At 39.3% G+C, this 10,468-nt stretch overlaps 2 protein-coding genes across 2 annotated transcripts; one reads left to right on the plus strand and one right to left on the minus strand.

The window, feature by feature from the left end:
- Positions 1-656: 656 nt before the first annotated feature.
- Positions 657-5,992, minus strand: mif4gdb (MIF4G domain containing b). The gene is made up of 6 exons (XM_073495295.1): positions 5,909-5,992; positions 5,027-5,139; positions 4,713-4,822; positions 4,274-4,429; positions 3,681-3,773; positions 657-2,823 (listed from the first exon to the last, which is right to left on the minus strand). The coding sequence occupies exons 2-6, from the start codon at positions 5,103-5,105 to the stop codon at positions 2,596-2,598; spliced, it is 666 nt and encodes a 221-aa protein (XP_073351396.1). The 5' UTR covers positions 5,106-5,139; positions 5,909-5,992; the 3' UTR covers positions 657-2,595.
- Positions 5,993-6,138: 146 nt separating this feature from the next.
- slc25a19 (solute carrier family 25 member 19) lies at positions 6,139-10,033 on the plus strand. The gene is made up of 7 exons (XM_073494603.1): positions 6,139-6,291; positions 6,941-7,101; positions 7,391-7,546; positions 7,658-7,828; positions 8,600-8,780; positions 8,888-9,018; positions 9,099-10,033. Exons 2-7 carry the CDS (start codon positions 6,970-6,972, stop codon positions 9,312-9,314), a joined length of 987 nt encoding a protein of 328 aa, XP_073350704.1. The 5' UTR covers positions 6,139-6,291; positions 6,941-6,969; the 3' UTR covers positions 9,315-10,033.
- Positions 10,034-10,468: the final 435 nt, after the last annotated feature.

Below are 10,468 nucleotides of genomic sequence, written 5' to 3' on the forward strand. Positions count from 1 at the left end.
ATCATTTTCTCTCCTGTGTTTATGACTTGCGATCTGGAGGGAAAAGAAGGTTTTGCCAGCATAATCTTACTAAGTTCCTTCATTTTTTTTTTGGCCACCTGTGAAAAAGTTGTTTTTTTTCATGTGTGAAACTGAGTGAATTTTTTTCACAAGAACATTTTCTTTTCATGTGTGAAAAGACTAAGAAAATGGATCACCAGGGAAAAAAAATTCTCAGTTGCCCCTCAGGGCTTCCTTTTTTCCTGTACTTTTATAGAGTAGTCTTTTCAATTGTGAAAACAACAAGCAAAGCAAGAGAATAAATTAAAAGTAGATTGTTTAACACATTTAAATTCTGAGCTCCAGAGGTCAGACATAGGGAATGTAGAAGTCCAGTTTCTTGCAATTCACTTTTCTTTTTTTTTCTTCAAATCTGGCCCTTAAAAAAAGTATACTGAGATGATTTCCTCAGTTAGTTATTGTTATTATTAGTTATTATTTGGAGAAAGCTTCACTTTATTTTGAGAGTTTCTCATTTTAATGACTAACAGGATAATTTCCTTTGAGCACGTTGGTGGAAATGAGCTTCCATACTATTGACAAATTGCATTCAGTTCAAAAAGCACATAGCAAATACTGTATTGTTATTTCACATCCAATAAACACATAATACCAAATTAATGAAAACGTCCAAGATTTATTAGAACAAATAAATCTGCATTAAATGTACAACCCAACCATAAAAAAATGGAATTGAGTGATGTAAAAATGTTGCAACAGTGTAATAAAATATATAAACATATATTGCAGTCAGTCAGTATTGTGTCCTTTAGGGACTATTAGTGTCTACAGCATTCAAACTTGGTTACTCCTTATCTAACTCTTTAAGATCAGTTTCAATTTAATTATTTATCAACTTGCTTTGAATGTGGTGACAAGTAATAAAGCTTGCCACAAATCTTTAAACACAACTAGAGATCCTCACAGTGGCTGGGCTTTCATTCCAAACACTGAGGATTCTGTCTCTGAACTGATCAAAGCTGATTTGTCTGACTGCTCTGCAAGCGAAATTTTATATTGGGATTAACTTATTTACATATCATCACAGGTGCAGCTTTTAAAACATAACGACAGAGATGTTATATTTTCACCACATTTGTCCTACGTTTGTGTCTGTCTGATTCCAAGGCACAGCTTTGGCTGAAGACCATAAAGCCGTCACTGAGTATCAACAAAGGTCACAGCAGATGCAAACTTAAAACTAAGCTCAGATAGTGTTTGTTGCCCGTGCAGGTGGGAGTCTAATTCAAAAGGTAAAATACTCATTTACTGGCTTTATACTCATAACTGACCTGCATATACAGTATGTGAGAGGAGGAAAAATACCAGCAGTGGCTGAAAGTAACTAATCACATTTATTCAAGTACTGTTCTTCAGTACAATTTTGAGTTACTTCACAAGCATTTTCATTTTCTGCTACTTTATATTGGTATAAGGTGCTTTTTACTTTAGCTTTAGTTACAAACTACTTTGCAGATTCAGATTATAATACAAAATATGAACAACAAATAAATAATATTGAATTAAAATACAACTTCACTGATCCAAGGTGGTACTTCTAATTTTGGTACTTTTTCCAATTTTCTAATGTAGGACTTTTACTAGTATAGGTAATAGTTTTACTGAAGTAAATGATTCTGAGTACTAATTCCATCACTGCCCTCTAGCACCTCTACTACAAATTAAGAGCTTAGGCTTTATCAAGTCTCCTATATCAGATGATGCTGTTCTTGTTATGTTGGCACGACTTGTGTAACAAGTTTCTGTAGAAACCCATTTTAAATATGAACTGTAACCAATCTTTTGAGTTGTAGTTGTAAGTTGAGCTGTAACAAAAAAAAAATAAAAGAAGATCCCTGAATTAAGACACAATGCTTTATCTGACAAAACAGCCTCATAACGAAATGTAATGAAACACAGTAACACAGGAATCCTACAGGACAAATTAGGCAGAAAATTCCTCTGAACTGCATCTCCATTCTTTAGTAAAATTTCAATTCTACGCTAAAATATTCAACTAAATAAGTAAAATATTGATTTAAAGTTAAATTAAAGTGTTGGTCACGCAACAATAAAAGGTAAAGCAAAGACCAAATCAGCTTGCATCTGACTGGAATGTCTGTTCCAAGTCCTTTGGATTTGGTAAAAATAAGTTGGACTTTGAAATGTTTTCTCAAAACAGGAATGCCTGTAAGATAAAAAAACAACATAAAAAATATCTTGAGCTTCTTCAGCTGTAATCAAACTTTAAACAAAGTGTACCTGAATGTGGCTAAACCTCGTTAACTTAACTTCAACTCCTGGTGAACTATTGCACGTTCCACATCCACGGCACCATGTCTCAGTAATATTATCAAACGCAGGGAACTCTCCAGCAAAATGAAAGTCTTTTTACAGTTTATGAACCGCAATCTGCACAAAACCCTCTACTGATTTCCCGGAGGATGTTGCTGGTTTTATAATCAGTGGTGACTAAGGAGAGGTATCCAAGGTGCTTGAAGGCTGGCTAACACACCTGTGAAACAGCTGCTCAGCACCCTTGTCCTTTCAATGATCCTAGTCAGCAATTTCACTGTAGTAGTACTTGTGGGCAGTGCTGCTGAGCATCCAGCCGCCAGCCCTGAACTCTAGGATCTCCAGCAGCAGCAGACGGGCCATGGAGGTGAGGCCCTCCTGGAGCAGGAATCCATCCCGCAGCAGGAAGAACAGCTCGTCCATCCGCTGGTTGTTCACCTTCTCCAGCTGCTCTCCGATGCGATGCAGCTGCAGCACCAGGCAGTCCACCTGCAGAGGGAGGTGGAGGAGAGGTCAGTGACTTATAGAGTAGTGAAGACACTCTCATGAAACATAAACTCTGTTAAGTGTGTGTTTTCTTGAAAAGTATTCAATCTTGAATAAGGACCATTCATTCACATAAGAAATTGACTAAAACAAAAGGAGGCAAGGGACAAGATTTTGTTATCAGTTCGTATTGAGAGCAAAAGAGGCAGAACACATTGGCTCATCTGATGCCGATTTAGCTCTTTATTATTTTTTAGAAATGTTTCTGTATTCATATGAACATATCTGTTCGAGTTCTGTCCAAAACTACTCATTATACAGTGGACTATGTGGTAAGTTTGCCATTTCATAGTGCTGTTCGAATGTATAGTGAGACTTATTATACCCTATATAGTATATATATACACTCAATCTCTATATGCTATCCAGATAGCCACTGGCAACACTGGAAACCCGTATACATTGGCTGTTTCCCCCAGAGGCTATATCGTTGTCATACAATTGCAGATGGGTTTAGCGATTGCCCTGCAAAGATTTTCTCTCACATGCGAGGTTGATTAAAACATGTTACAGATCTCTGCTTCAGAACACAGCATGCTTTGGCTTTTTTTTGCCTTTGAGGCAACAAATTATCATCCAGTTCTTTTGATGATGAAGGAAACATCCTCAGACAACACCCTGCTAAAGGCAAGATGGCCGAAACAGTTTAGTGAATAAAGCATGGTGTACTGGAGAAGAGTTGTTGTTACTAAATTCTGAAAATAGGAAACAATTTCCCACATGCATGGTATCTATCAGTGCCAGTGTTCTTACTTTAATAAAAGAACAAAAAGGTGAAATAACTCCACATTCTTTGTTACCTCCTCTTCATTCATTAGAGCATCTGGTTGGGCCAGCCTTATCAGACAGTCAAACACAGGATGGACCAGGGCCACCATAGGCATGTTGTTAACCTAAAGGTGAAGACATGAACAGAGAGTGCAAGACTAAAACTTTTATCAAGACACCCATGTTAAACCCTCGACTATAATTCAAGTGACAAACCAGAATAGATTGTCTCCATAAAGGAGTCGAGCTGTGCAAAACAACAAGGGCCATTATCAAGGGTGAAACCTGAGTCAAGCTCCAGTGGATGTGAAAGTGAACTGGGCCACATGTTCCTGTCTCCTTTTCCCACCATTGACATACTAAACACTTAGATCAGCACACATTCAGGATGTTGCATTTAGACAGCATCTCGAGAGGCACATGTAGAGTTTTAGTGTTCGGCAGAAGTTTTTGGAGATTTACATCTGCGACACTGAACACAAGATGCAATCAAAGATATCTCAAGGTGACAGCTTAAAGAAAATCTATTCAATGCTTTAACAATGCTGCTCTGTATTCATGATTAAGACGTTATGATAATCTGATGATGTTTGAAATATCTTGATGGGAATGATCATTGACTTACTTTGAGGTAGTTGAAGACGTTGCAGATGAATGTGACATAGCAGACCCACTCCTGCAGCGAACGCCTCCTTGTCTCCTCACGGTCCTTGAACTCCTGCTGGAGCCGGTTCAACAAGTTCCTCCGGAACACACTTCCATTGCCTTGCTTGGCCTCGGCCTGCAAGGGGTGATGGAGTGTGTACAAAAAGTCAGGAAACACAGTGGTGTGGGTAAGCTGGCTTAAGAGCTTCCCGTTGCTCGAGTGTAAACTACCAGTTAGGCATTAATAAGGTAAGAGGATTAAGAATTTGGTTGAAGACACTCAATCAGATGTTTAAGCCCGGCTCTGGTTTCTTAAATCCCTCTGCTTTGATGGTGTTCAGCCTGTTGATCTAACAAACTAACATGGACTGTTAAATGGTGATGGACAAATGGCACATCAAACTGCAAACGGTACGGACCTGCACAATGGTGTAGCAGATGCGTCCTGCCTCTTTGCTGAACACTTGGTCCTTTAAAGACTGATCCATGATGATATTGGATACCTTCTCTAGGTTCACTGAACTTGGATCTGAAAGACACAAAAATGCATTCACAAAAAAATAGTTTAAGACGGTTGTCATTCACACAGTGGATGCTGAATGGTCATTTATCAATTACGATGCAGCAACATGTCTATGCAGGTAAGATTTTGAAAAGTATTGGAGATGTTTGCAACACGTGATGACACTGAAATTCCTGTAAACGAGTGATAAGACTACAGTAACATGCTAACCTTTCAATGCTGTTTTCAGCAACATCTGTGTGTCCAGGTCAAATGACTGGATCTTGTAGTCGTCGGTAGAGTTTTCCATTATAGACACCAACTTACACCTGAGAGCTGTCACACTGTGAAAATCAGACAACACATTTTGCATTATAAGGTGGTCAAAGTATAACAGGTGTTTTCAAAAGAAATGCAAGCTTTTCAGAAACAGGTTGAGGTTCTGCTTCAAGCCTGCTGGGCACAAAATACATCACAGACAGAGAGCACAGAACAATTTGTGTGACAACAATAACCACAAAAATCCTGCTGTGCTGTCATCAAACTGGCCGCTCCCCACACTTCATTCACTGGGGGATAGGAGGGATTACACGGGCAAACTCAGGTCAACCAAAGGGTCAGCTGACACCCCAAATCAACAGATAACACACACCACAAGAGCAAAGTAGTCTTTTGATTCGTAACGTATCAACACCTACATATTAGCCACACACAAGTTGCTCACGCTACATGTTTGTTAACATTAGCATGAACGTTGCATCTGACATTAGCTAAACGCCAACTTGGGTAACGTTATTTTGATTTATCGCTGGGTAACGAGAGTAAATGTAACGCCAGCAGTTTCACTGTTACTAACAGCTGATGTTTACTCATCTCAAATGAACACAAGCTAGTTTGTGTGCGTCTGCTCTACCGCGGGAACCGTTAAACGTTAAGACGAGTTAGCGTCAAGTTGTATAAGTTACCTAGCGTTAACTAATTAACCCACATTTACCTTACAACCTCTCGCCAAAAGAAAGAAAACGGGCAAACGTTAACTGCATGTCGGGGTGGCGGGAAGGACTGCGATTAAATCAATTACTTACATTTCGAAAATAATGTGCAAAAATGTACCTTAAATTTGCGCTAATTCTTCACATCTAAGCTGGTCATTCCACTTGGTAGCTTACGCTAGACACAGCCTTTCAAAGCCGAACTATCACGGCAAGATGACTCCCTGCCTCTCTCCATTTCACCAAAAATTAACGGGACCACGAGGGAAACTAATGCTTTCGCGGTTGTGTTATTTCCGGTGTGTTCCAATGAGGGGGTGATGCCTCTTGCTGCGTTATTTCTGCTTTGATAGGTGGAGTACGCGGTGTCTGACCCGGAAGTAATATTAGCAATTTTTGGGCGAGAGATGGAATCCAATATTTGTCCTGTTAGCATTGGATTTTCCTTGTCGGGATTTTCGAGCTCACTGTAGCTGTTGTTTTTTATGAAGGACTTACTATAAGGTAAGTGTCCGTCTAACTCTAGCCCTGTGTCTCGGTACAAACTAAAAGGCTATTATGTTGTCAGCTAGGCTAGTCCCAAGGTCCCACTGCATGTCCTCTACCTGTTGTGACTGTTACTGTACCTGGTATCATACACGTGTTGTTGGTATTAATACTAAATGATATTATACTCTCGACAGTTCTGTCTATATATTTATACTCTGACAATATTTTAAGGTACGGTATCTAAAATGTCCCACGAAGGGAGATGTGCCACTGACTTGTTAGCTGACTAGCCTTTCACAGGAAAAATTAATAAATCAGTTATTATTGTGACATGGATAAAACTTCTGGGTAGTCACATCCAGCATGCTGCTTTCTACATTAAAAAAAAAAAAAGTCGAAAAGCGCAAGAAAAATAAATCATCACAGTATGCAGTATGATATAACGGAAATCTTGGCTCACTTTTCACTTCTCTCAAATCACACAGCTCACAGTGTCTGAGTGTTTTTGAGAAGGAAGGACGCCAGAGCTTTTGGCTAGTGGAGAATATGTAGCATATGATTTGTTTTAAATGGATGAATGATATTTTCCAACAAAATGATTTAAGTTTACTTTTAATTGAGCTATTATTACAAAACACAAACCAATCATAATCTGTGTTTGCAGTGTTAACAGAAATCTGAGGCAGTGGAGACATGGTGGGCTATGACCCCGGGGCTCAGGGTGCATCCCTCTCCCCAGAGGAGGCAGCCCTGGCTGGGTCAGCTGCTGGGATGGTCACCCGAGCCCTCATCAGCCCCCTTGACGTGCTCAAAATTAGATTTCAGGTAATGATGTATTTGTTTACTCTCTGTGGACTCATTTTGATTTTGTATATGTTTGAATCAAAGCCTTTTTTATTTAGGATTTTTCAATATTTTCACTTTTCAAACTATGAAATAAACTTTACATTAGGATACTGAAGCTAGTATATTAAAGTCAGTGTCACACAACGTAATGATGTAGTGTTAATGCACATTTATCATCCGTTGTTGATTTGGCTGCCACTCTCTTGGCACATTTCATTACATTAAATTAAATATGCTGTTAATGTTGTCTGCCTTTTTATCCCCACAGCTTCAGATTGAACCTGTGTCTTCGCAGAGGCCGGAGGGGAAGTACTGGGGGTTATTTCAGGCCTCCCGCCGCATTCATTCAGAGGAGGGACTCTCTGCTTTCTGGAAAGGCCACATCCCTGCACAGCTTCTCTCCATCTGCTATGGGGCCGTCCAGGTAGAGCCTCTAAAACCATAAACTGCATCCTCACATAAACAAGTAAACTTCGCAAAACTATCTCACCTGTATTAGCAACGTTTACTTAAATTGTGTATGTTCACTTTGCAGTTTGCCAGTTTTGAGTTTCTGACTGAGATGGTCCATGAGACGACGTCGTATGACAGCCAGACAGCAGGAGTTCACTTTGTGTGTGGCGGTTTGGCTGCTTGCTCTGCCACAGTAGTCTGCCAGCCTCTAGACACACTGCGGACACGCTTTGCAGCTCAGGGAGAGCCCAAGGTAGCACTCGTCACCGCTGATAAACTGTAGCTGTCAGAGAGTTTTTTTTCAGAACTTATTGTCAGGAATTTCTTATGTCAACTCATAGTCATTGTTCTTCTTCTAGTTGTTTTATTGATTGGATGGGTTGATGTTGTTGAGAAAGCTGTCAGCCTGTGATTAGATAGGAATTTAACACACTGTGAATGTGGCACAAGTCAAACAGATGGAAACTCAGGATGTCAGTGGAAATCAAACTAATGACGACAGCAGCCCATAGCATCCCCAGTTTTAAGTTTTATCCATCTAAGGAAACTAATGCTAAAAACAACAAAGCAACTCAAAGAATATTTGTCTTCAGAAGCCTAATTGATTATATCATTAGGAAATGTTATTTATTGCAGGGAAGTACTGAAAAAAATGGGATATTGCTGGAAAATGTATTTACTGTGAACCCTAGCATTGCTTGAAATGCAAAATGTGAAATGAATTGTCTAAAAAAGTCAAACTACATTAGTCTTAAGAAGGTAAGTGATGAAATGCATTGCTAGACAACCTGGGAGGTAATTATAATACTCTCAGAGCTGGAAGCTGAAATGAGTTACCTGAATTCACTCAACAAGTTGAAAAAAACTTGGTATTTTAAAAAGCATAACAGGTCTAAAAAGGTGTGATGGAAGCATAAATGTTTGCTTTTTGAATCAGCGTTCACACTAATTACCTTACTTTGGCTGGCATTCAACCTTATGAACCCTGCCAAAATCCTGTATTATTCCTCATCTGTCTTCCCAGGTGTACAGCAGCCTGCGACATGCTGTGTCAACAATGTGCCGCTCAGAGGGAGTACTGACATTTTATCGCGGCCTTTCTCCAACACTGATGGCAGTGTTTCCCTACGCCGGGCTGCAGTTCTTCACCTACAACATCTTTAAAAACCTGCTGACTCCACCATCCACAGCTGGAAACTCAGGAGGTCAGCAGAAATCAAACTCATTGTCCTGCCCATTACATTTATTACACCATCTCATACACACATGTGAAGTGTTAACAGTTTGAAGTCTTTTTATGTCCCCCTTCAAGGAAACCTGAGGAGCTTAGTTTGTGGCAGTGGAGCGGGAATGATCAGCAAAACAATCACATACCCCTTTGACCTCTTCAAGAAGAGACTGCAGGTGGGGGGCTTTGAGGCAGCAAGAGCTCACTTTGGACAGGTAAGTTCATCTACATCATGTGTCACATTTTGGAGCACTTATTGTGAGTATGTAAGCACTCTCTCCTGTGTCTCTTTCAGGTGCGGTGTTATAGAGGCCTGCTGGACTGTGCGGTTCAAATAGCCAAAGAGGAGGGCGTCCGAGGCTTCTTCAAAGGCCTCTCACCCAGCCTTGTGAAGGCTGCATTGTCAACAGGCTTCACCTTTTTTTGGTATGAATTTTTCCTGAATGCCATACATAACCTCAGGGAGGAACGGAGAGCAAATGGCCTCACCAAAGACCTCGGGGAAAGATAATGAAGGGACACAAAAAATAATGATCACGCACTTCAGAAACAGACTCTCGCCTTGTTCTTTGCTTGCACTTGACATATTTATCAACTGGGTCGATGATCGGTGGTGGTGTTTACATATAAGGCTGGGAAAACTTAACCTCATTTTTTTATTTGTCTTTGTGCTATCATCACACCTTGTGTTGTATGTTGTGAGCTTTGGATTTAAAATAAATATATTTAATATTTTAGTGTGGGTTTCAAAGGGTTACTGATGTTTGCTGTTAAAAGAAATAAGTCATAACATTTAATGTTCAAACTGAACTTTGCACATTTTAAGCTCTGACTTTTATTAACGAGTCATAACTTTGCCATTGTTGACTCATATTTCAATTAATTACAAATGTACTTATTGTAAGTCGCTTTGGACAAAAGTGTCTGCTAAATGCCCTAAATGTAAATGTAAATGTAAATTACATTGAAGAGGATTGTTCAGCAAAATGTCCTTTGATCGTCTGGTTGTATGTGTGTAGACAAAAAACATGTACAGTATGATATTTATTTTATTATATACTGTGGTGGGCAAAATATCATCCCTTTGACTACAGGCCAAATGAACGGCTAATTGAGAGTTTTGTTTGTCCTGCTAAGTGAAACTCTTAAGTGGCTCAGGTTGCTCCTACATGTCTGTCCAACACTGAAACTTTAAGGTCGTTGTTTTGTAATAAAATATAAGTTTCTAAACACTGAGTTCCGAGTGGTGCTTTGACAAGAGGATACCTGAATGGTTGTGAATCACTAACAGTAGCCCCTGGATTAATGCCACCGTGTGTGGTGAAGAATGTGGCTTTTGCATACAGTACTTAGTTGACTATGCAGTAGTATAGCTCACTTTTAGTGCCTACCATTTAATTTTTATAATTAGAACAATGACCACAGAAATGCCTGTTCTGAGTAAATGTTTGAGCTTTGCCACTTAATTATTTCCTTTTGTGCAAAAACCAAAGTATGTAGTTAATGTTGAAGTGTTGTACATTTGTACGGGTAGTGCTTCTATTCTGAAAAACTTAAAACTTAATTTCCTGAACATGTAATTCAATTTGAACTTAACTTGATTGAAAATGTTATAAACCCAGTAATTTAATAAAATGTCCTGACTGATAATCTACATTATTGGAA

Source organism: Pagrus major, chromosome 23 (assembly GCF_040436345.1).
Source record: "Pagrus major chromosome 23, Pma_NU_1.0".
NCBI lineage: Eukaryota > Metazoa > Chordata > Actinopteri > Spariformes > Sparidae > Pagrus > Pagrus major.

Bases quoted from the DNA above. Each gene is read 5' to 3' on its own strand.
- slc25a19 (XM_073494603.1), top strand. From the start codon at position 6,970: ATGGTGGGCTATGACCCCGGGGCTCAGGGTGCATCCCTCTCCCCAGAG. The intron at 7,829-8,599 runs GTAGCACTCGTC...CTGTCTTCCCAG, and splicing joins CAGCTCAGGGAGAGCCCAAG to GTGTACAGCAGCCTGCGACA. The intron at 9,019-9,098 runs GTAAGTTCATCT...TGTCTCTTTCAG, and splicing joins CAAGAGCTCACTTTGGACAG to GTGCGGTGTTATAGAGGCCT.
- mif4gdb (XM_073495295.1), bottom strand. From the start codon at position 5,105: ATGGAAAACTCTACCGACGACTACAAGATCCAGTCATTTGACCTGGAC. The intron at 4,823-5,026 runs GTTAGCATGTTA...TGTGTCTTTCAG, and splicing joins GCTGAAAACAGCATTGAAAG to ATCCAAGTTCAGTGAACCTA. The intron at 4,430-4,712 runs GTCCGTACCGTT...CACCCCTTGCAG, and splicing joins TCTGCTACACCATTGTGCAG to GCCGAGGCCAAGCAAGGCAA.